The 26490-nt window shown below is 45.3% G+C and overlaps 1 protein-coding gene across 1 annotated transcript in view; it reads left to right on the top strand.

The window, feature by feature from the left end:
* The first annotated feature begins 2451 nt into the window (after positions 1–2451).
* The window catches only part of igsf21a (immunoglobin superfamily, member 21a), a 139492-nt gene continuing 115453 nt past the window's right edge, over positions 2452–26490 (top strand). Inside the window, exon 1 of the mRNA XM_068315464.1 lies at positions 2452–2759. Coding sequence (XP_068171565.1) covers positions 2627–2759 — 133 coding nt within the window. The 5' untranslated portion in view covers positions 2452–2626. The remainder of the gene's footprint in view (positions 2760–26490) is intronic.

Raw genomic sequence — 26490 nt, 5'->3', positions numbered from 1 at the left:
CTTATTATTCAAGGTAAATTAATCGTTTCTGACACCCCACCCCATCCTGATATTAAACCACCTTCTATCTCTATCACCTTTAAAACACTTTGACAGACTGTTTAAAACACTTTTGTGTCTCACGTAAGTCTGAGACTCACAGAACGTAGAACACTCCCTGATGCTGTCAGCCAATAGGATGCGAGTACGGTATCACATGACTGCCTAACAAAATCTGCGATGAGTACCAAAGTTTAAATTTGACCTTGACCTCGTTTTCTCAAGGTCATGACCTCATCTTCAGCCCCTCTGCTGCCTGAGTAACGTTCTTTGTGTTCCGTCTTTCTGTCTGAACGGTTGTGAAGACACTTGGTGGACGGACGAACACGAACACTGACGTTACAACACATGACCGCTTCACGGGCGTGAAGACATAACGTTGGAGAACACCAGTCTTATTGTGGTGTGGAGGATGTTTCCAGTCGTGAACCAAATCAAACTACTGCCCAGATGAGTCTCAGGCTCCGCGGGGATCAATCACAACCCAGTGCAGCCACATGCAATGACCTACCACTAGTTTATGATAAAATACTTTTACTCCATATCATAAACTGCTGTGTACCCACCTCTGAGTTTAGCTGTTAACATTTTGGATTCGTTGACCTTTAATTGAACCCTATTTGCATGCAAACATGGAATTAAACAAGACAACTAATGTGCGTGTTGGCACGAGATTAGAAAGAGCTGCATCCGCCCCGTGGCCATGAGTGAGAGACTGACCACGCTCTTATAGCGGAGTAGCTGTCAGCAACACTTTATACGCTCACAAAATAGATAATGGAGTAGCAGGAATGATACAAGCATCACAACAAATAATTCACAGGGACAAGTAGTTAATGATTACTGGAAAGCAAAGAAGAACCGGAGGAGACAGAGTAATCCTCTTTTAGATAGAGCCAGTTCCATCTGCTTGTCAGGTTTCCTCTTCCTCTCAATTGCTCAGATCCTAAATAAAAACCTAAAAAGAGTTTACGGCTTATTGATTTGTGCCGGCGGTGCCAAGAGGAAAGTAAGCACACGACTGCGTTGGCCTCTCACAAGACAGACGACACCTCCTTGTGATTGGATGGGACGCCATGTGGACAGCAGCATATTCACTTACGTTACCCCAATGAATTGCTGTTGACACTGCCCTCTATAGATGTGTGCTGCTGCGTTAGCACTGCAGACCTGGACCAGAGACGCCCCCCCCGCCATCGGCTGCTGGTGCAGGAGGGAAGTGCGCTCACATGCTCCTGGGGGGGTTGAATTTACGTCCGTGAAACTTGTCTTAAGCGTCGCTGTCTTTGAGGAACAGCTCATCCACCTCATTACTTCCTTTGGGGTGTGAACACACCAGTCTGGAAACAGATTTCTTGGGGTCCCAGTATAAATAAAACTCATTGCTGCTCAGGTCAATATCGCCTGGAGGATGTAGCCGTGATATATTGTGCTGACTTCTCTGAAAATGGGAAAGCGATGACTTTATTCACCTGAATTCATACTTTTGGTGGAATGGATTTGCCCCGCCGGTGGCTGTCTTCCTGAATAACTTCCTCCCTGGACTTTGAAGAAAGAAATCACATGAGGATCATTTCACAAAGGGCTTGCAGTCTCCAACCACAATGTCAGAGCAGGAGAGGGTGGCGATCCAGGACAACCTTTCCAAGGTGACGCCGACTAGAATGACACCGCCTGAGGCTCCTGTCAGGTTTTGGGCAGTCTTGACAGGATTTGTTGCCCCATTGCACTTTAACTACTCTTGTGATTTTGGAGATGGTAGTAATGACAGAAATCCAATGCGTACCCCCCTGTGGTCAAAAAGGCAAATGCTGCTACCTAATCCATCTGACTGATAGCAGGCGGGGGTATGCTAATGTCACAAAAATGGCGCTATTTTACTTTTAAAAATCATCAGCGAAGCAGAATTTTAATGAGCGCGACCTTTAGAAACTCACTTTTAACTTGGAGATGATCCATAATGAGATGATGGTGAACCTAAACGGGGACTTGAACCAAACAAGCCTCCGGACGGGTTCTACTTCCAATGAAACTGAATACGCATCAATAAACTGGATATTTTTCACCTTCTCTGCATTAAATCCATGAAGTAATTGGTGATGATGAAAGCAGTGCACACTGGTAGTGATGTTGTGGTGATACAGACTGGATCAGACTGGATCCCAGGAGCAGGAGGATCTGTTCGAAAACAAACGCTCTTATGAGGATCAAAAAATCTGCGTAATGGTCAGAATTAGAGTGGTTTGGGTCCGGAGAGGATTAATGGAACCTGTGAAGGGAGAGAGAGTGGAACGGAATCAGGAATGAGTGTGTGACGGGGGGAGGGAGGAGAGAGAGAGAGGGATGGAGGGAGAGAGAGGGTGGGAGGGGGGCAGGTTTCATCCCAACCTCCTCTCTCCAGACCAGCTCTCCTCCGCGGCTCCTTTTGTTTCCGCTGCTCGGTAGAAACCGAGCGACTCTCCGCTCGGTGAGTCGGTTCCTGTCCTTTTTTTGGGGGGTGGGGGGGTTTATTCTCACCCGTTCCTGCGCTCAGACTTTGCTGCATCATGAATAGTTTGGGGGCATCTTCCAGTCGCATCCCTCTGGAATGGCGGGGGTCAGGCAGCCGGAGCCCGGAGGTGTGACCGCGGATGGAGGTGTGGATGTACGGAGACAGAAGCGGAAGATGCGCGTCCTGCTGTGGCTGCTGCTGTGCGCCGACCTGCTGGACGGGGCCGTCGGTGAGTCCCCCCCCCGCACTCCGCTGTCACCACATCCACGCACAGTTCCAACAACCGCTCAGAGTCCCCGTCTGCGCGTCCCGGTGTGACGGACGTGGAATCACCGGGACAACCGGGACAACCGGGACAACCGGGACAACCGGGACAACCGGGACAACCGGGACAACCGGGTGCAGCGGACGGTGCCAACTTCCCCCCCCGCGCCGCGCAGAAATGAATGAATTAAGGTCGGATTGAGCTCCGGCTGTCGCTGCGGGGGGTGGGAGCGCGCATTAGAGGGGCAAAAGAGGTAGCAGGAGGCCCGCTGGGGTATTAAGTCTTCATACTTCCGCATTGCCGACCCCAGCCCCCCCGGCGGTACCGGCTCCGGTGCACCGCCCGGCGCGGATCAACAGATCTCAAAGTTGTTGCTTTTGGGGGTGGGGGGGTCTCAGTGCGTCCTTTCTTGGGGGAGACGGATTCTAACGAGGCTCTAGGCTGCCCCCCCCCCACCCCCCAGGTTGGTTCTCCATCTGGAGATGTTGCACCAGTTCTGGGTGTCATCTAGACTGCCCCCCCCCCCCCCCTCCGGATGTTGCTGTGGTCGTTGCAGTGAATTCATGCATTGAGGTTCCTTCCCTGGGGGGGAGCAGCCTGAGGCCGGTCCCCCCCTCTGCTCCACCGATGGACTGATGGATGGAGAGGGAGGAGGTCTGACCCCCCCCCCCCCAGGTGTTGGTGACCTTCTGACACGTACGGAAGTCATGATGCCAGCTGTGCTTAACGTAACGTCAGCGATAAACCGCCCCCGGGGTAAACCGCCCCCGGGGTAAACCGCCCCCGGGGTACGTTGACCCCCCCACTGTAAAGTGTTTAGAAGTGCCTGAATAATGACTGCTGCTCCTCTGCAGTGCTGACAACGGCCCTCTGGCCTCATCAGCGTGTCGGCGTTGGTCATGCGTGTAGCGTGTAGTTCAACACGGATCTCCATGCAGGCAGACAGAACCCATGAGAAGATTTCACCGAGGAGATCTGCTGATGTCGCTGCTGCTTCACAAACACGTTTCTGTCCCACAATTCCTCATTGTTTGGTTCACATCCTGCCCCCCCATCAAATGTCACGCGTGTTTTCCCAGCAGCTCCTGTCATGTCAGTGAAGGAGAGGATATGAACGTCTCCGTGTCACAATGACTCTTATCTTCTTAATTAACTTGGAGCCGCGGCTCCGTGTTCCTCTGCAGATGGATTCTCCTTCTCCCGGCGTGACGCTCGCCAACACGCTCGGCTCGGCTAGCGGAACGTATGTTGTTGGAACCTTTTGTGTGTCTTTGACACGTGTCAGAACACGGCTTCATTTAGAGCAGCGCGTCACATCTCATGTGTCCTCCGTACGCAGCAGGAAGTCAGCGAGCAGCTTCTCTGGGGGCGTGTCAAAAGAAACGCGTAGTGAACTACGCGTTCAGATGGTTTCTGGGTGTCATGGCGTTAACGTGTCGGGGCTGCAGAGCTACACGCCGTGTTTTCAGCTCCCGGTGAAGCCGTTACATCTGACCGGCTTCAGCCGCTTCTCACAGACACCTTATAGGATTAATCTCACACCTGCGCTCCGACCCGCCACGACAAAAATGAGTCCACCAACCAGAGCGATGCTAACAGAGAGACAGCATGACAGTCTGAATGTCACATGGACCATACCCTATGCAGACATAGCAAACATACATAATGCAGAGTCAGGAGGAGTCCACTTTCTTACCATCAGCAGTTCAATGCTACCAATAAGCACAACCTGCTGATAGTTAGCTTAGCATCAGGGTCCTGAAGCAAAGGGGAACAGCTAGCTGTCGTACAGGTGACACGTCAAGACTGTTCAGTAGAACCTCATCAGGGTTTGTGACGTACCAGCATATCAACCACACTCATTAAGAAATGACTTAGTGGACTGACTTAGTGGCTTGACATTGTGAACGGACTTAGAGGCCTGACATAGTGAAATGACTTAGTAGTCTAATATGGTGAACTGACTTAGTGGCCTGACTTAGTGGCATGATATAGTTGAAGTTACTTAGTGGCCTGACATAGTGAACTGACTTAGGGACCTGACATTGTGACCTGCCATTGTAACCTAACATAGTGAACTGACACAGTGAAGTGAATTAGTGTCCTGACATAGTGACATGACATAGTGAACTGACTTAGGGACCTGACATAGTGAACTGACACAGTGAACTGACTTAGTGTCCTGACATAGTGACCTGACATAGTGACCTGACATAGTGACCTGACACAGTGAACTGACACAGTGAACTGACACGGTGAACTGACTTAGTGTCCTGACATAGTGTCCTGACATAGTGAACTGACACAGTGAACTGACTTAGGGACCTGACATAGTGACCTGACATAGTGACCTGACATAGTGAACTGACACAGTGAACTGACTTAGTGTCCTGACATAGTGACCTGACATAGTGACCTGACATAGTGTCCTGACATAGTGAACTGACACAGTGAACTGACTTAGGGACCTGACTGGCTGACCTTCAGCCTCAGGTGTCCAGATGTTTCCTGGGCGGTCCTGTAGGTGACGGACGACCCAACGCTCCTCACACTCCTGGGACGTTCTGGCGTTGATGAAATGTGTTCCATTGTGAGTTGTATGTGATTCATATTGACACCGATATGTTCCCATGTGACATACGTGAAAAGCGGATATGTCATCCGGATGCAGGAGTACATAGCATCCGGTTTGGCTGAGCTGGGAGGGAGACCAGGATGGCCTGTGAGAACCTCTAAAACTAATGAACAAACATATTTTATTTGCTCTTCTTTTTCCCCCTAATGTTAACCAACGGTTCTCCGTTGGGCTCCCTGTCAGACCGTTTCCAGCTGGGGAGCAGCTTCTTCCTGAAGTTTCTGGTGATTGCTTCATGTCTCTAAAGGTAAAAACAAGACTTTAGAAAAGTAGAATGAAGCCTGAAGCCAGAAATACTTGAGACCCTTTTGAACGACAACATTTCATTCGTTCACTTGGGCTTTAACAAACGAGGTAAAGCAGGTAAGAGGCAGGCGGTGTGTTTCTAACCTTTATGCTAAACTGACTGTATAACCTTTACACAAAGCAATTTAGCCCACATCCCAGAATAAACGAGTGAAGCACAAATCAACCTCAAAGATCAGCGCTTTTGAGTCTTTATGGTCACATGCAGTGTGACGTTAAGCATCCTGAGTCATGTGATCCATTACTGAAGAAGAGCTGATTTCTAGTTCACTGTTTATTCTGATTCATTGTTGGAGAGAAATTAATCTTCCCAAAGTGTTTAATTGGGCAAGTAGTGTTCTTGTGTTTTCATCTGGCTTTTGTTTAGAGGAGATGAGCTCCTTTTCTTAGCACCCATTTGTGATTTTGGCAGGAATTAAATGTATTAATATAACATTTAAAAAGCTGTGTAGGGTAGCTCGACGGTCTTTTTTGTACAAATGGGCTTCCATGACCTTCTAAAGAGAAAGAAAGCTGATCCATCTCTGGAAGGTGATATTACTGCATTAGAGTGCCATTTAGGAAGGAGCAGACTTACCTCACCGAGCCTCAGAGATGAAGACCCAAATAATAGTGTTCAGAGGTTTGATTTGAACGCTATCAAATTGCAGGTGTTTGATTTGTTTCTTTTCCAAAGGCAGTTAGCTTGAGACTTTATAATGGTCTTCTGGCTTAGACCGTCTCCTAAGATCAGCCTTGCCTTGAAATCAAAGTATCTCTTTAATGGCGAGTCTAATTTCCCTTTACCTTTGAGAGAAGCTGGTGCTGAAGTGCCACTAGTGATATTAGGTGTGTCTGAATGCATAAAGTCTCATTGAGGGTGATGCTTCTGTTGGAAGAAGCTGTCATCCCTGCTTGTTTACTCTCACAGAGCGACAGTTTGCTGTCCGATGCCATCAGTCATGTCTTTCCTCAGGCTTTTACACTCCCATGTCTTTTATTGATGTTCTCCCAATTAGAGCCGCCCTGAATAAAACAATACGTGTTGCATGAGGTCCCTGTGTTTCTCCAGCTAAGTGGCATCAGAGCTGTTCTGGGATCAGCTGCACACAGGTTAGACCGGGAGCTCGGGTCTGGTCTAGACCAGGAAGTGGCTCCCAGGAGACAGTCTGGTAGACTGGGGATAGGGACTAAAACCATCGACGTCATGGACTCTGTCATCAGGGTCAAAGGTCGAAGGGATTCTCAGTGTTATGCAGCGCAGACTGAAACATGGCTGTCAAACTATTAGAGCTATGTTTAAAATGTGACACGCATGGGCGATGTCATGGCGGTAGACTGTGGATCATCACAGTGTTGCGTTGCATCCGATGATGTCTGGATGGTGTCAGCTGGTCATGACTGACATGGAGAGCAGACATTGGCTGTGGTGGTGCCTCTATCCTCCAATCACCAGGATTTGCATCGGCGCTGCGGCTTTCAGCAGTTATATAAAATGATTATAGACGGATTAGAAGCTGCCTTCATTGTCTTGTTTGTGCGGTGTGTTCAGTCAGTCGGTGTGTTCAGTTAAATAGATCTACATGTGTTTCATTATGTCCATATGCTGAAGTAATAATAATGATAGTGATAATGTTCATTAGTACTCACAACGCTTTTCTTTACGTTCGATTCGCTGAGACTGACCTGGACTCAATTTGCAGTGTTGACACGATAAAATTCAGCATCACACGATCGTCCGCCGCTGATAGGATCTCATTTGCTTTCAAACTCTATTAAGGATCGGATTGATATCTCTCATGCAACAGCGAGTTCAGAAAAACGAGAACAATACAACATTAAATTCATTCAGGTTAAAAGAAAATAATGTCAGGAGCAAAAAGTAGATTTTGTGACTCACTCCGAGGCAGCGGCAAATCAGCAAAAGCCTTCTGTCTGTCTCCGCTTGACCTCTTCTTCTAGTGGAAAGTGCTCTGACCACATTAGGGCAGCAGAATAACACAGGATGATGGGACTACATCTAATAGCTTCACTGGAGAGGAGAAAGCAGGGCTTCTGTCTTAAATCAGGACTTTCCGTCGCTGCCGCTTTCCACACAATGTGTGTGATTACCTGTTCTCTCGTTCAGTGATCACCTTCAATTAAAGTATAATTTGTGTTTTGCTCACCTTTAGTCTGGATCTGTTGAAACTTAAAAATCCCTTTAAATGTAATGAAAGAGCTATATTCACACTTGAAGCAAGTTGATGACCCAGAAAAGAGCTTTTGTGAAGCTTCGTGGGGGCGCCCCCCCCATACTGGAGGTTTGTCAAATGGCTTTTACTGAAAGCCATGACCTCAGGTGGTCCTGCAGGACTATTTGTGCTATTTTACCTGATTATTTGAAGCAGAGAAGCCATAACCTACTTCAGGAAAGGCTTTCTGTACCTTCCACAGGATGTGTGATGGGGAGTCAGGACTGAGGCGATGTTTTCAACCGCCTCCATTATTTAGGTTGGTTTGTTTGTTTGCAGGATTACATAAAATCTGCTTGACAGGTTTCCATCAAACCTGCTGGGATCAGGAACTGGATCAGGACAGAATCAGATCCTTTTTTCCCAGATCCAGAAAGAGGTCAAGACCTGGACTCCCGTCAGTCCTCACGAGGTAAAGCGTTTGTTGTTGTTCAGCCAGCTCTTTGTAGCTATCGATCTCCTCCGGTGGACTTGAAGGTTAAAGGTTAGACATTTAACCCATGTTTTCTTCCTGTTCTCGACCAATCCCATGATGCTTCGCTCCGGGTGACACATGTTCTCTCGTGGGTGATCTCTGACACACACAAACTTTGTTGCATCGTAAGCTGACACAACTTCTCCATCGTCCCTGATTCTCCATCCTCTGAATCAGTCGTCATGACGATGACTAGAAGCCTGATTTTCACCAGACCGTCCCCCAGCCTCCCCACTGGACGCTTAATGGACGTCTATAGACGTCCGTCATTGGTTAACGGCGTCTCACAGCAGTGAGTTAATCACATAGGAACTCAGAACTGATTACCAGCTACTCATCCTGGAGCGTGAGAGAACTTCTGTTTGACTGCTGGTGGAGTCTGAAGCATCTCAAGACACTGAACACGTTATTCGTGGTGTTGGTATCCAGGAGTGTACACATTGCAGATCTAGATAAAAATGTGTATTTATAGGGGGTTATTTTTATTGAGCTGCTGTAGTAGAAGCTAGGCTATAGGAGCTGTTGGCCTGTTCAGCCTTGGCAGAGTATTACACAAAAAGTGGATGTAGTTTGGGGAATACTAAGCAGTGCAGTGCTGTAGTTGACCTTTTGCTTCCATCCATATCAACCTCTCCCATGTTGTTGGCAGAGGAGCAGGAGAAGAAGGAAATAAAGGATGTTTGCAGGCCAGCCATCATGAAAACATTGCGTTTTGTCAGAAATCACACGCCTCTGCACCCGACGCCGCCACACCGTCCAGCGCTGCAGGCTAACGATCGCATACGGTCGCTGGACACCAGATATACGCTGTGAGAACATCATGTACATCACGTTACGAGGACATTCTTCTCTTTATACATTTTCTTTCATAACACAGTAATCCCTTGCGCATTCGAGCATCAATGCTCACGACTTCACCTCATTGAGGATTTTTGGTAGGTAATCATGTGATTCCGTACACGCATTCTATTGGCTGACGGCATCCTGAAGTGTTCTACGTTCTGTGAGTCTCAAACTTCCCTGAGACACAAAAGTACTTTAAACAGTCTATCAGAGTGTTTTAAAGGTAATACAGATAGAAGGTGGTTTAATATCAGTATGGGGGGGTTCAGAATAGTTTGCTGCTCATTGTGGAATTTGTGATTTGCGTGTGGTTCCTGGAACGCATTAACCACGAGTAAAGAGGGATCACTGTACTTTTACCAACGACTTTACGCCTTGAAACTCTGTTCCTATGAACACAATAAGAGCAGAATGCGTGTTGAAGGTTCCATACACGTCTGTATAAACTGGCCTCTCAACTAAACTGCATTCTAACTCCTGGTTATAACGTCCAGTATGAATGTTTGCTAGTTTCTTGACGTTGTTGAGTTTCCGGCCCCCCACAGCGTTCCTTCCACCCCCAGCGTGGCGTCGATAAAACCAGTGGTGTAGGCCCCTCACTTTGGCTCAATGTGTTTGTGAAAAACACGTTTTGACATTTCACACTCATTTCTACTAATCCACCAAAAGCATGTCTCAAATTGTTTTGCGTGCGTTCTCCTCCTTCCACCAAACGCTTCGTCTGTCGATCTTGAAAGACGTGACTTTTAGGTTCTTCAAAGGGAAGCGTCCCAACAGCACGCCACCCTGAAACATCTGAGTCAGCGATAAGCCACGTCTGAGGGAATGACGGCTTCTGAGCATTAGCATACACGCCAACTATCTGCTTTTCAGGTAAATGTGTGAAAACAAATCATAGTTCTGACATTTTATACGAGCTGGGGTGTGATGTTTGCACTGGAGCAGCCATTGGAAATCCATTAACATTTTTTCATAATAGCCGGCAGTATTCGGGGTTTTACATTCCAGAGTATTTGTCAGGTAAAGGCCTAAAACCTAAAACCTGCCGGGTGGACCACCAGGGGTCTGAATGTCTCTCACTGTACAAACAAGGCAGCCAGAGACTGCAGCATCCTGCAACACCCCTGAGTTCAACATTTTAACCCTTTTGCACCCTAAAAGATACAAAAGTGGACCTAGTTTTCCAAAGGTGAAGGTCATCATCACATGTTTGTGCCTCTGGCTTCCTGAAAATGTTGCGTTTTGTTTTGTGATTATATCTCATCAGGTTTCAGAGATGTGTACCTAAAGAGGCATAAAAGGGAAAATTTGACCTTGACCTAGTTTTCTCAAGGTCAAGGTCATCATCTCATTTCCATCCCCTTTGCTGCCTGAGTCATGTGCTTCTTGTTTCATCTTTCTGTCTGAACGGTTGTGGAGATATTTGGTGGACGAACACACGAACACACGAACACTGACATTACAATCCATCACCGCTTCACAGGATGTATTAATGCAACAGAACCATCGAGGTGAATATTCTCCTCCTGCTGTTGTGACATCGGCACAGGGAAAATGTAGTTTCCTTGGCGTGTGGCTGGAGTATGTTTGCCTTATCTAGCGGTGATGAAGCGATAAAACCTCTGATTAATGAGGCAGCTAAATGCTGAGGGCAAGGAAGTTCAGCCTGCGCAGTAACTTTCTTTCTTCGCCCTGAAGTCCTTCGTGCACAGCTGTAGGTCGGCCCTCTGATGTCTCCGGCATACGTGGGAGCTTGAAACACATCTAATTCCCTCAGAAGCCGCTGGTTTGCCAGGATCGGAAAAACAAGAACAAAGGCGTTGCTCAAAAACGTCTCGCAAAGTTGGTGTACATAGTAAAAGAAGCACCGTTAGCATATGGTGTCTCCAAACAGGGCCAAGTGTTCCCTTTGGAGGAACGCTATCTGTTCATACTGTTTATATAATTCTGCTATCAGAACCTTATTTTTGAGAAATTAGCTGCCATTATAAGGAGGGATTTCTTGACAGGCTTTATCAGCAGTTTCAATGTTCTCTCCCTCACTGTTTCCTACATGCTAATGTGGATTATGTGCTTTTGCTTATCGTGCTCAAACACGGTTGCTGAGTAATAACAATTGCTGTGCTGCTGCGTCCCAACGTTAGCCCCCTTATTAAAGAGGCTAGAAGTGCCTTGTATGCTATACATGACACTTATCTCTGCGTTCATGTTTCATCACAGGGGGCTTAAGCGTCAAGTAACACTGCTGTGCACGCACCATTCTCCACGCCCACGCGTCCTGGTGCATTCTGTTTACTAGCGAGGAGCATTTTTAGAGACCTGTGCAAGCGGCATTATTCAAAGTCGACCTTACTTTGGGCAGATAAAGCAGCGGCTGTCCTTGTATTGTTCCTGTTTTTCCGTGTTAGCATACAGTATGTACAGTATATCAGTGCTATAGAAACAGATGGTCGACTCGGCCCCATCCTATGAGATAAAACAGAATAAAATACAGGAAAAAAATGCACAACTCATTACATCTTGGATAGAAGTTGGTTTAATATCAATGTGGGGGGTGTTCATAAACGTTTAAATTACTGTAAATAATAAGATAAATAGTTTGCCGCTCTATCACATCTATCTATCTTTTTTATTATATTAACACGTTTCTCTTTTTTCTTCATATTCATTCGGACTGAGACGTATCGTTGACTCCTTGACCTTTTTATAGTTCAATTCTGCTGATTTCCATTCGGGTCCATCATGAGTCATTGAACGCAGCATCACATCGGGTTTCAAGAAGGGTGGAGATAAGGCAGGAAAACAGGGTAAATGATGGGATGGTGGGGAGAAACGCTCTAATCTGCACACTGATGCCAGTCAGGATGGGCGGTGACGGAGGGATTGCATGCAGACTCCCACCTGTGAGCCGTGGACAGACTCCAGACGCGTCCCTACTGTTCCTCTCATGAAGCCGTCAATCTGTCAGAAGCTTAAGCGTCGCAGCAGAATCAGTCGATGAGGTGACGCTTTGCCATTTCTGATAACATCAGCACGTCTCGAGCCTCGGCGGGAGACGACACTTGTCTTGTAACTCCGGGGAGTAATCTCTCAAACATTTGAAGTGAATCATACTTAAATTGAAACTGCTTGTGAACATGGATCCTAATCTGCTTTAGATTCAATTGTGTTGCCTCTGTCTCCATCCGGTGATTACAGTTAACTTTTGGCTGCCTGCTTCTTCTTCTTGGTTTTATATAGTGTACATGATCTCATTTATTCTTGGCCAATAAAGCTGTCAGATTTAATTTGACTCTTGAAGTGTGGCTGGTGGTTTTTACTTGGTAACACTCAGTGTAATGTTCCCAGGACAGAATAAAATAGTGTCAAGGATCTGATGTTATGTCTGCGCAGTGGGTGGCCTGTGTTTCTGGTGCAAACCTGCAAAGTGTGTAATGTAGGGTGGTGGTGTGATTTGTCCCGGTGTGTTTGGGATGTCTTGAAGCACAGAAGCATGAAGTTCCAAGCTGTTCACATTTACCAGAGCTGCTGCCTCCAGCTCAGACGGTGTCCTCAGATACCACAGGACCCGTTGTTGTGTCCCAGCCCAGAGGACAACCCCCCACCTTAACCAGGAGTCAACCTGACAGCAAGTCAACCACTTAGTAGGAATTGAGTAATCAAAATCATTAAGCATGTACTTTGATAATTGATTAGTAGTCGGTTATTTGTACCGAAACAAACCCCAAAACGTTTCTGGTTCCTGTTTCTTGTGTGAGATTGGAGGCACTTGGTGCACTCGTTTCTGCACAATTCTGATGTTTTATGAATTAAATAATTGTGATTTTTCATTGAAATGAATCATTGATTGAAGGAAAGAATTCAGTGACGCCAACATGTTGTGTGTGAACCAGTGAACAAAGAATCCAGGAATGATCAAACCCTGAATGAACAGGTTGGGGGGGGGACGTGTGACTGAACTGATGTGGTTGTGATTCACTGGAAATAAACAAAAAAAATAATTCTATAATAGGACGTATTTTTGTTGAGGAGTGTTTCATCAGGCCCTACTGTGTGTAGCTGTTTGACAATCTGGTCACATGAATGAATTGTGTGTCATCTGGTGTAAATGTTTGGTTGCACTGCTTCATTTTAGAGTGTGGGTGTGAGGTTTGTGAAGTACCTTCACTACTTTTAGAAAAACAACCTATTTTAGAAAACTGTGCTTTAAAAATTGGGAAAAGAAACTGTAATATGGTGTGTGGTGTTACGTCGTCAAGGTAATTCTTAAACTTCATTTCAGAGCGTTCTGTTACCATAAGCTGCTGTGTTTACCTCACTGTGTTATATCTCATAGCATTCATTTACTTCACAGCTGCTGACTCGTTGCCTCTATTTTTGGGGAACAATCAGGTTTTTCGTGAAGCGTGAAAAAAACTCTTTTCCATTCATTGTCAACAACTTGCCATTAGCTTTACTGCTACCCTTCTATTTACTGTCATTTACTGTCATAACATTATGAGTCTAAATACTAAAGTTCTATTTCCTCAGACCAGAAACAATTACAGGACATTGAAACAACACAGAATGAATAAAATCCTGTAGTACTGTAATGTAACTTACCTGGGGACTCCAACCCGTGGGTCGTGGACCGGTACCGGTTCTGTTTTCTTTCTGATTCTCCCCTCCACATCTGTCTGTGAGTCACTCGTGACGCTTGTGGAGATGCTTGCCTCAGTCACATGACTATGTGAAACAGTAAAGCAACGGCTTTCCAGGACAGAACAAACCTCAACCCCGACCAGATCTGCCAACTTTTGGACCTCTGCCTCAACACCACCTACTTCCAGTACAGAGGGAACTTCTATAGGCAGAAACACGGATGTCCCATGGGCTCGCCGGTATCTCCTATTGTGGCCAATCTGTACATGGAAGAGGTGGAACACAAGGCCCTGACCTCGTTCAACGGAACACCACCAAGACACTGGTTCCGGTATGTGGACGACACCTGGGTTAAGGTAAAAATCCACGAGGTGCAACCTTCTACCGAACACATCAGGTCGGTGGACAGCAACATCAAGTTCACCAGAGAGGATGTAAAGGACAACAGTTTGCCCTTTTTGGATTGTGAGGTCGGCATAAAAGATGACAGAAGTCTGTATGTTGGGGTATATAGGAAACCAACACGCACGGACCAGTACCTGCTTTTTGACTCTCACCACCCACTGGAGCACAAGCTGGGCGTCATCAGGACCCTGGAAAACAGGGCTGATAAGCTACCAACCACTGCCCTGGACCAGGTGAAAGAACACCAACACCTGAAAGGGGCACTGAAAACCTGTGGATATCCTGACTGGACCTTCGTGAAAGCTCACACAAGATCCAGAAAGGAGAACAACCCAGTGAGGACGGACGAGAGTTAGCGTAATGGTATAGTGACCCTGTATGTGTCTGGAGTGTCTGAGAAGATGAGGAGGATCTTCAACAAATACCAGGTTCCTGAAGAAGTCTGAAGAAGTCTCTTGGATGAGAGACGAAACGTCTTCAAGAACTTTCTTAACGTCCAGTGGGTCGACTCAACTCAGCTTTTGGATAACCATGACCTGGATGACTGAGAACCTGCTCAGACACCAGGTTCCTGTGTATTTTAAGCCGGGCAACACCCGGTCCACCCCAAAGACCCCACACCACCCCAAAGACCTCACACCACTCCAAAGACCCCACACCACCCAAAGACCCCACACCACCCCAAAGACCTCACACCACTCCAAAGACCCCACACCACCCAAAGACCCCACACCACTCATGTCTGTAGGTTCTCAGTTATCCAGGTCCAAGAGACTTCTTTGTTTTTGGACAGGGAAGACAGACGGTTTGAGAGAGGATTGAAAGAAGCCATCCACGTCAAAGTGGAGAAGCCATCTCAAGAACCCCTTTTTGATACCCCCTGACATCCCCATCAACCATCGTTGAGGAGCCAGACAAGTTTCAACTATGGACATTGGAACGTGAATATCACTGACCAGACCCCACAGGGTTAATGAACTGGGACCAGACCAGACACCTTCAGAACTGAAGAAGCCTCTTGGATGAGAGACGAAATGTCTTCAGGAAACTTTCCTCCAGTCCAGCAGATCGTCTCAAACAGCTCTGGAGGTCTTGTTTCCATCGTGCTGATTGTCCATCAGACAGCGGCTGCTTCAGACGCTTCACTTCAAACTGTAATGAAGGTGATGAATCTGATGTGGGAACAGGGAGAAGGAGCACAGAGCCTCCGCCGGTGACGCAGCAGACTGAAGTCAGCCCTCGGCCATGGATCAAGTTGGTGCTGAAACACCCCCACGGGATTGCACTTAATCAAACTCAGAGAGCAGCACGGGGAAATAATAGTAACAGGGAGAGGTGGTGGGCGGGAAACGGCCCGTAGAGCTGAGCGTTTAAAACGCGCCATAAATAGAAGGGCTTTGATTGAGCTGAGACGTCTTATCTAATTATCTGTTAATTAAACACACACCTACAGTGATTTAAATGAAATGAAGAAAAGATGGTGGCATGAGATGAAATATGTGACTCCTGTTGGGTCAAACTGATGCTGATGGCGGGAGAGGCTTCGGCACAGAAGAAGCAGAAGTGTAGACATTTAATAACATTCACCTCATCAGTTTCAAATATTCCTTCTGTTTTATAAGGAATGTAATAAAAGGAATATAACATTCCTTCTGTCACAAACACAGACCTCATAGTCTTGAAATTGAGAAGTAAAAGACAGACTGATTCAGCGACATGATGGGATGTTTTGACAGCTGATGCTGGACATGTGATGCCACAGCAGCAAAACCCGTGTTACATAATTAGAATGAAGCCTGGGCTGCTCTTCCTGTGGAAATCGTGCAGCATGAATCACACTCAGATCACCGTGTTGGAACGACTCTGTCATTTAGCTCCAGGGGGGGAACAAATGTCAAGGCTCTCCACTCCTGCCATCACACCGTCACGTAGTGGAGGAGAGCCATCAGGCTTTATGAGATGTAAGTCATCTCCGTCAGGGAGGAGGAAGAGTTTTCTTTCCAGCGTTAATGTTTATTGTGAGGAAGACATCTGTCACCCCAGAGACAGCCTGATGACGGACGCCTCACCCCCCATCAGTTGTTTTAATGTCCTGTAATGGTTTCTGGTCAGTCTGGGGGGAGAGTACTTTAGTATTTAGAGTAGTAACGACATTACTTTGGTATTTAGAGTAGTAACGACATTACTTTGGTATTTAGAGTAGTAACGACATTACTTTGGTATTTAGAGTAGTAACGACATTTAAATGACCTATAATGGAGATTATAGATTGAAGTTCAATAGATAAATATTTAGATAGACTTCATTTCCCGGAGACAGTTATATAATTGTGGTAAATGATGTATTTAAACATGCTTACATACATAATAAATAACGACTTACGAACAGTTCAGCTTTCTCAGAGCCAGTTGTGTTCAGAGGTTGAGGACTGCCTGTATTCAAATGGAGCTTTTTGGGGGATGTCTTTAATATAACACACGATATGCTGACATTTTTAAGAGCAGAACCTCAGAACGTTGCCATGGTAACGGTGCTGTTGAGCTGAGTCGTCATTATTTCAGATTTCATCACATTTGGATGGTTGGATGTGAATGCACTGTAATAAACATGTAATTAATGAATATATGCAGAACTACATACAGAAATACACGTATACATAAATACACACGTGTACATACAAACATACATGTTCTGTTAATAACATGACTGTTCCTCATTGCTGGTGTTGGTGTCTGATTGTTTGCAGGTCTGAATGAATGTCATTGTTGAATTGGGTCCAGACATTATTGATAATTAATAAAAAGACTAATATTAATAATAATAATAATCCAGAGAATCATTTTGATTGACAGTTTTTCCCGCCTCTTGTGTTTTTAACATCTTTGCTGTTGGAGGGAGGAACACGTCTGTATCTGAGCACACGGTAATGATCCAACACGTTGGTATGACCCGCTCACATATCATCGTTTACAAGAATCAGGTCTGGATCACTTTTCTTCAGCTTTCAAAGGAAACGTTTCTTCTGTTCAAAATCGTGCAGGAGCCACGTTTTTGTTTTTCAGAAGGTTACCAAGGAGATTTGTCTGTTTAAGAAAAAAAACAGTGTCCATGGAAGGAGGTGAGACATTTAATGTTGGTGATGATCCAGATTCATCTGTAAACGTTAAAGGAAGGGATTTTTTTACATTTTGCAAAAATACAATTTAAAAAAAAAAGTTTTAATCTTGAGCCAATCAAGCTGAAACGACTCTGAAACGACAGTGGTGGTGAGCTCACCAGAGGACCGTTATGGCTGTTGTTGGTATTTACTGAACTACTTGCTGTTTAATTGTGACCTCTGACCTCTAGAGGTGTGAAGTGAGCCGTTCCTTCTGTCCCGTTGACACTCAGAATCACTTAAATCATGTTAAAATATGTTCACAAAGTGTCCACAAAATCTTCTGTCTGGAATGGAAATGCAACCGTGGAACAATCTTGTGATTCTGAATAAAACTGAAAAGAATTTCTTTTTTCTCCACCTTTGATAGATTCCATGTTTGAGCTCCACTTCAGTTTGTCCTCAAGGTAGTCTTTTTGCTTAATTAGTCACTGCTTTGGTAAATTAAATGTGAAAACACACACACACACACACACACACACACACACACACACACACACACACACACACACACACACACACACACACACACACACACACACACACACACACACACTCTCCTGCAGAGACGACCTTTGATGTCTTTATTTTTGGGGGGTTTACTTCTTCATCAAGAATCACCTGCTGTGATTTATGTCTCCACGATCACCCAAAGCGTTTTTCCGTACATCCCACAAGTGGTGATAAATGTGTGGTTCTTGTGAGCGCCATAAACCAGACGCCATTAACGGCGCTGCAGCGCTGCGTCGGTCTGACAGACATCTGTAAATGTTAGCAAATCAAACGCAGCTTCAGTCCTGAAGCAGAGAAGCAGATGTTGACAAGGAATAAATAATCCTGAGCTGCCGTGGGGACCTAGCATGTAGCCTGAACACGCGTGGAGCCACGGCGACGGCCTCTTCTCTCTGGATTAATGAAGTCAGGTGGTTTATCTTGGCGCTGCCTCTGATTGGCTGATGAGTTGGGTTGGGGGCTGCGGCCGTCACATGGCCAGACATCGGCGAGCTCTCCTTATCAAGGAGGCAGAGATAATTAATCCAGAACTCACGGCTCTTTCATCTCAGTCTCCTCTAAAGCTCCTCAGCGTGACGCCGTCTGTAGACCAACACCTCCAACCAGCATGAAGCCGGTCTGACCAATCAGATTCAATAGGAACACAGAGGAGTGGACCAATGGACCGCCTCCAGCTGCTTCTTCTTCATATTAGGTTAATTAATATCATCATTATCTCTTCAAAGTGTCAGGTGTGATGTGTGATAGAAGAGTTTCAGCTAAAATGAAAGGAAAGGTGTACAAAACTGTGGTGAGACCAGCGATGTTGTTTGGTCTAGAGACAGTGTCACTGAGGAAAAGACAGGAGACAGAGCTGGAGGTAGCAGAGATGAAGATGCTGAGGTTCTCTCTGAGAGTGACCAGGATGGATAGGATCAGGAATGAGTCCATCAGAGGGACAGCACATGTTAGAGGTTCTGGAGATAAAGTCAGAGAGGCCAGACTGAGATGGTTTGGACATGTCCAGAGGAGAGATAGTGAATATATTGGTAGAAGGATGCTGAGTTCTGAACTGCCAGGCAGGAGGCCTAGAGGAAGACCAAAGAGGAGGTTTATGGATGTAGTGAAAGAGGACATGAAGGTAGTTGGTGTGAGAGAAGAGGATGAGAAGACAGGGTGAGATGGAGGACACTGATTGGCTGTGGTGACCCCTGAAGGGAACAGCTGAAAGGAGAAGAAGAAGACGATTGTGTCTCTTCAACACTTGCGGTAGAGATACTGGTCACTCAGGACAGTCTTCATTGAACATCTACTCATCCATTACCTCCTGACTCCTCCTACCTATTGGCCCAAACACCCAGGAATCCAGATTTTCATCCGGCATGTGTTTTGCTGACCTCAGCAGGAAAGTGGACTGTGGGTTGATCAGAAAAGCGACTTGTACGCCTTTGGACCCTCCAAATTCTCGTTCAGATGGGTTTTCTTTATACAGCTCTAGAACATTTGACTGGAATAACGGGGTCTTCTCAGGTTTAGCCCTGAAATGTCTTCACCAGGTGTATTTCTGCTTTCAGCATCTCGACACAATCAAACTCTTGTCAACTAAGATCCATCCATCCATTTTCTGTCACCGCTTTATCCGCTATAGGTAATCAATAAGGATTCACAGGAGAACTTCTCCATCCGTTTGTGGAATCTTCACCTTTACCTTCAACTACAGCCTCACAGTATTTTCATTTGGATCTATTTAACTCAAAAAACTGACCTGAACAAGAAGGTCAGGTTGTCCTCTACCTGTGATCCTCTTCAGGTCAAGATGGTCCCGTGTAGGACATGGACAGTCCTACTAGACTTGACTAGAATATGACCATCGTGTGTGTATGACTGTCATGTATGTATGACCATCATGTATGACCACCAGACTGTGATGACCTCGTGTCTCTTGAGGTGGATCCATGAGGTTCAGCCCCTCTGTGACCACGTTTGCTCCTTTGTGGTGAATCTTCTCTTTGCTGATTTCCTGATGTCACGTTGATGAAGACAGCTTCAGACGAGGTGGTTTTTTTGGATGTGTTCAGTCTGAGACTTCCACCCACAGTTCCTACACGTTTTGATGTATTCTAGCCTCTGGGTAACATCTGTTTTTTTGTTTTCTTTTTTTTTAAAGTTGCTGCCATTCACTTTATTTGCTTTTCGTCGTTCGTTGAATAAAGTCACTGATAGTGTTGATGACATGCAAATTATTTCTAGTAGTAATCAGGTTTAGCTCTCAGTGTATGTGAAAATAAATATCGTTTTAATAATGGTTTGGCATTAAAAGCAGGAGATACCTCCTGTTGATTGGGTTTTTCTGTCTTGTACTCCCTGTTTATTATAACGGAGGTGCATTGATGGATGAAGGGGTTGATGAATGCATGGATTACTGCACCAGACTGGACCCTGAAGATGAAGAACACGCCGGTGTGACAGCAGACGACTGCAGATCCGTTTGAACCTCAGAGAAATAACACGTCTGTTCAGCAGGCGGGACGAGTCGCTCAATGCAAACGTGTCCTCACCCGATGACGGCTCAATAAGCACAGAGGCTGAGTGGGAATTCTTACCTCCTGATTAACCTGCTTAATAGCTTCTATTTGATTGATTTAATCTTTGTCCATCTTCCTTTGCAGACGTCTTTAGAATCTGATCTGAGGTTATACTTGGTGCAGAATAAGAGATAATGGGAATAATCTCAGGATATCTTTGGGCCAAGATGGACATGGATTTCTCTAAAAGACAATGTTAAATAGCTCATTATTGCAGTCAGCCAATGAAAATAGATGAGAAAGACATTTTATCCTGATTAAGGTGTCTAATGGGTCTGCCCATAAAGCCAAACAGTTTCCTCACTGATTCTGGTCTGGTTGGTCTCTCAGGCTTTCTGCTCGGTAATGCGTTCACTAATCCATCAAGATTGAAATTTATCATTAGAATAATAACGAGAGCAGATATTTGATTTCAAGTGTCTTTGTGTCTTCTGCCACTGGAATAGTCTGGGACGAGTGAGTAACCTTTACCGCGGGGTAACCGATATTCATCATTCATTCCGCAAAAGTTCGTCCCCAAGATAAAGTTTTTCTATTCTCAAAGAAATATAAATGGATTCATTTATGTATTTATTTTTCACACGTGGCACCCGTGCAGACATTGTTTGTGCAGCTTGCCCTTGAGTCTGAGCAGAAGCATGGCCACAGCTGAGACTCCACAATTTACTCGCCATAAACAATCTATATTTACTCAAGTGTTATCAACCCAGTGCTGAAGGCATAAACACAATTTGTTATGCAGGCGACAGGGGTGAGTGTGTGTGACTGTGAGTGTGTGTGACTGTGTGTGTGTGTGTGTGTGTGTGTGTGTGTGTGTGTGTGTGTGTGTGTGTGTGTGTGTGTGTGTGTGTGTGTGTGTGTGACCGTGTGCATGTGCTGTGTATTTATGTGCATGTGGGCTTTCAGGTGTGAGTGCTAGTAAATATGCGTGCATCTGTTTCAGAACTTGGCTAACAAATATTTATACGTATATCTCTCAGCAACTTTAATCCAAGCATCGTTTTAAATACTAATCTGTTTACAACCACTTGGAATATATTACTCAACTACTATCTGAAATTATGTAAAGGTATATGCATAAAAACAAAACCATCAAACGATAAAGATCACGCTATGAATGCATGTGTGTGATTAATAGATCATGTAAACGTAAAACATTTGAAATCTTCTTTAAATCCTCTCTAAACCACAATCTAAACGTTCACGAATCCTTTGGGGTAATTCTGCCAACAGACGAACAAACCGGTCCTAGAAGGAAGTCTGACGTAAATAACACCACCGTTAAATGTCACGTGAACCCGTCTGAGCCCCCCCCCGCTGCTACGGGTGAGTGCGTGGTGCTAACTGGGTTAACTGGGTTAACTGGGTTAACTGGGTTAACCGCTGGACCACCGCGCTCCGATGGCCAGACCGTCCACATGACTGCAGAGGCAGTGGCTCAGACCAGCATCCGCTCAGACAGTCCAGCTAATAGAGTCTGATCCATCATCACCTCCAACAAACAGCTGACGGGACGTTTGTGCTGGATGTGGAGCTGAACCAACACCTGCTGTCACCTGTCGAACATCTCCATCCTGGATGTGTGTTCAATGTAGAAGCAGATATGGGAAAGAAGAGGATCTGAAATCTGTCTCAGAGGTTCAAGCAGACCAGACGTGTCTTCATGACACGCCTGTACAGATGTGTGTTTGGTCATGTGACCACCGATGGATTCTTTACACGCATCCTGCTGCTGGAGACACAGGTTCAGACCCATCAGACCCATCAGACCCATCAGACCCATCAGACCCATCAGACCCATCAGATCCATCAGACGTATCGATGGAAGGTTTTACCTCCAGTCACTGGAAATCTAACCTAAAGACAGTGGTGAGGACAGACATGATGGATTAGAGACAGTGGTGATGGATTAGAGACAGTGGTGATGGATTAGAGACAGTGGTGTTGGATTAGAGACAGTGGTGATGGATTAGAGACAGTGGTGTTGGATTAGAGACAGTGGTGTTGGATTAGAGACAGTGGTGATGGATTAGAGACAGTGGTGATGGATTAGAGACAGTGGTGATGGATTAGAGACAGTGGTGATGGATTAGAGACAGTGGTGATGGATTAGAGACAGTGGTGTTGGATTAGAGACAGTGGTGATGGATTAGAGACAATGGTGTTGGATTAGAGACAGTGGTGTTGGATTAGAGACAGTGGTGATGGATTAGAGACAGTGGTGATGGATTAGAGACAGTGGTGATGGATTAGAGACAGTGGTGATGGATTAGAGACAGTGGTGATGGATTAGAGACAGTGGTGCTGGATTAGAGACAGTGGTGATGAATTAGAGACAGTGGTGCTGGATTAGAGACAGTGGTGATGGATTAGAGACAGTGGTGATGAATTAGAGACAGTGGTGCTGGATTAGAGACAGTGGTGATGGATTAGAGACAGTGGTGTTGGATTAGAGACAGTGGTGATGGATTAGAGACAGTGGTGATGGATTAGAGACAGTGGTGTTGGATTAGAGACAGTGGTGCTGAACAGAAGACAGGAAGTGGATCTGGAGGTGGAGGAAGTGAAGATGTTGAGGTTCTCCAGGAGTGACCAGGTTGGATCAGAACTGAGTTCCTCAGAGGAACAGCCGAGGTGAGATGTTCTGGAGACTCTGATGGTTTGGACCCGTCCAGAGGAGAGATGGTGAGGATGTTGGTGATGATGATGATGAGGATGAAGCTACCAGGAAAGAGGACCAGAGGAAGACCAGAGAGAAGGTGGATGATGCAGAGACCTGAGGACAGGGGCTGTTGGAGGGGAGGTCTGTGGATTTCAGGAAAAAATTTAAATGGAAATGTTTGAATCCTGGTTTTTAAAGTACGGCCTTCCTTGTTCGGTTTTAATATTCTGAATATTTTTATATTGTGAAACTAATTTATTTTATGATTCCTCCGATGGAATGAAAATCCATAAAACCGGTGTTTCACAGAAGACTTTGCATTGCAGGCGGATAAAGGTATCATTTCATGAGCAGCTGCTGCTGCTTTTATGCATAGGATGCATTTCTTCACCGACACGTGTTGAATATAACGTCCTCTAATAACCGCCCTGATGAATTAGTCTGTCTCCCCATTATGAGCTACATCCCATGAAATAACGCTCCATAGCTGTCCTCACCACCTATTAAACAAAGGTCATTTATAACCAAATACAATCCATTTTTAATAGTTGTTTTGTGAGAACTTGCCTTTAATTCCCTTTGGTTATAAATAAGCCACATGTTGTATTAGTAGAGACATTTCAGTCACCACCAGCTGCTGAACTCGTCTCAGTTTAAGACTTAAATAATCCTGAGAACCATTCTATTTTATTCTATCAGTTTGAACTGCAGAGATGCGTCTCTTTCAAACATAAGGTGTTAGTTTGACTTCATTCTAAGTTAAACTGTTTTTGGAGATGATGGAATGAACTGATGATGCTTCAACGTGATCGGATTTTCTCATGGAAAAAACATATTTTCTGTGTCTTTTTTGATGAATATAAATATAATATAATACCTTCGACCTGAGACGGGAGTCCCTTCTCATACATGTGTGTAGAATATCTTTCACATGCTGGTTACTGTTGAGAAGATCATTAGATTTATTAGTTTTTGTAGGTCTGTTCAATAACACGCCTGGAGTCCAGTATTCTCCACACTATAAGGCTGTCAGGGAGTCACACCGGGGCAGGATTCTGATGAAATTAATTTGATAAAAATTCTGTCTAAATTAAAAAATAATTAAATATGAGTTAATTCATGTTATAAATGTTTGTAAATTCAGTGGATAGTGATCAATACTTCAGTTTATGTGAATGTTGTTAAGAAACAAAAGAATGTTGGTGTTGTGATTAAGTTGTGTTAATGGGGGGGGGGGGGGTTATATAAGCAATCAGCTTCAGCCCAGTCCTTTTTTGGTCATTATCAATACAATTAAAATATGTATTGTTTTAAATGTAAATAATATGAATAACCAAAATAAATTTCATTCATTCATTCATTCATTCATTCATTCATTCATTCAAGCCGTCCGCTGTGACGGACCCTCAGATTGAGGTCTGGTGCTGCACCGACGTGTTCCAGCCAATCAGCTTCAGTCAGGACTCGTCCTCAGAGACGTGATGAGAAACCGTTTCTGTCAATGACTCAAATACTGAATCCCTGCTAAATGATCAGCGTTGTGTTAACTCAGCCCCCCCAGTACATGTCCTTCCACACCTCAGTCTGACTCAGGTACATTCATGGGGGTCCAGTAGGCTTCAGAGTCCTCACTGCGTCTTCTGCTCCATCCCAGACACGTGATTATCACGTAGCTGAGAAAACAGGAGAAAATTGTTTTACAGTCATTCAGAGTGGAAATAAAGTGTGTTCGCTCTGCGATTGTTTCACCGCCCTGCGGACGCCGCCCTGCGGACGCCGCCCTGCGGACGCCGCCCCGCGGACGCCGCTCTGCGGTCCCCCGGCTGTGTTCATTGGTTCCAGTCAATCTGAATGCTCCCTCACAGACATGCTGAAGCACACAGATGGTCATCAGGTGAAGGCTTGTGATCACCAGGACATCCCAGGATTATGAATTCCAGCCAATCAACAGGCGACGTTAGAAATGTTGGCCCTCCACTGTTTTGATGCTTCGCTGTTGATGTCCTTTAATGAGTTAAATGGAACCTTCCTCAGTATCTCACTGTCGTGGTCGTTTCTCACCATTAATGCTCCATGAGCTCTAAACTGTTATTGGTGTGTTTGAGTTATGGGCGGTGTTGGACAGCTTCATCCATCACCACGGTAACCCCACCCTCCTCTTCCTCCACGTGGCGCTGCTCCGGATGCCACCTCTGTGGAGCGTCATAACTTACTGCCTCTAAAGCCGTGTTCTTTTTATTTTTATAGCCTTTGCAGCAAAGAATGTCTTCCTGATGACGGAGCTCTCAGCGGCCGCCAGTCGTCCTTCCCCCCCCCGATGCAGATTTACTGTCAGAACACACACCGGGCTGTTCCACCGCGTCAGCGCCTGGAACAAAACCCCTAACAATGAAAATGTGTTTGATTATTATCAGTGCAGCCCAGTGGTAGATGGATGAGTGATGGATGAATGATGGATGAATGATGGATGAATGATGGATGAATGATGGATGGATAGAGCTGCAGTATTGTGGTGAACTGCTCAGGATCTCCTTTTCTTTCCCAAAGTGTTTGGAAGAAAAGAAGAAAAGAATCCTTCCAGACAGAGAAAGAGAGTTTTTGATTTTTATTTTTTTACATCACGTTTATTCATAAAAGTCAAATGACAAAATAATCAGGTTGACATAAATTCCAGAAGAGATTCACGTAAAGAGGATTTTCAATAGTACTGTGTGTTTTCTGGACAAACATCGAACCTTTTAACATTTATCAAACTAAAAAAAAAAATTTCCACAATCATCTCTTGACAATCCTGTCTTTGACTTTTTTCCTTATTTTTTAAATCTGAAACTGGTGGTCTGTAACAACTGGTTCACCACTTCTGGTTTTACTTTTCATTTTAAAAACTGACGCTATCCAGAAACCTGTTGAAGTCAGGAAAACGTTCTTCCACCTTTGCCCTCGAACCTTTTGTGTCCTGCAGGAGTGACGCTGGCCTCTTCCAGACTGTTGTCATTTTAGTTCTCCGAGCTACTCGTTCAGGTGTCTCAGGTGTTCTATAACAGGTGTTGTTCCTTTTAAGAGCTATCTTTATTAATCTCTCGTCCATCACATACCATCGTCTTCCTCATCCTCCTCTAGCAGAGACTCTACCCCCCTGGGGGCTGTCTCTCCGGCCCCGTCAGCCTCCGTGTTATTCTGTGGCTCCGGGTTGGTGGCCGGCGACTGCTTCACCTTTGCTCTGTCACCTGTGACCTCTGGGTTGATGCCTGAGGATTCTGCGTGGGTTTGTTCACCCGTCT

Source organism: Antennarius striatus, chromosome 5 (assembly GCF_040054535.1).
Source record: "Antennarius striatus isolate MH-2024 chromosome 5, ASM4005453v1, whole genome shotgun sequence".
NCBI lineage: Eukaryota > Metazoa > Chordata > Actinopteri > Lophiiformes > Antennariidae > Antennarius > Antennarius striatus.
Note: the sequence above shows the minus strand (reverse complement) of the source record. Positions and strands in the feature narration are given on the sequence as shown.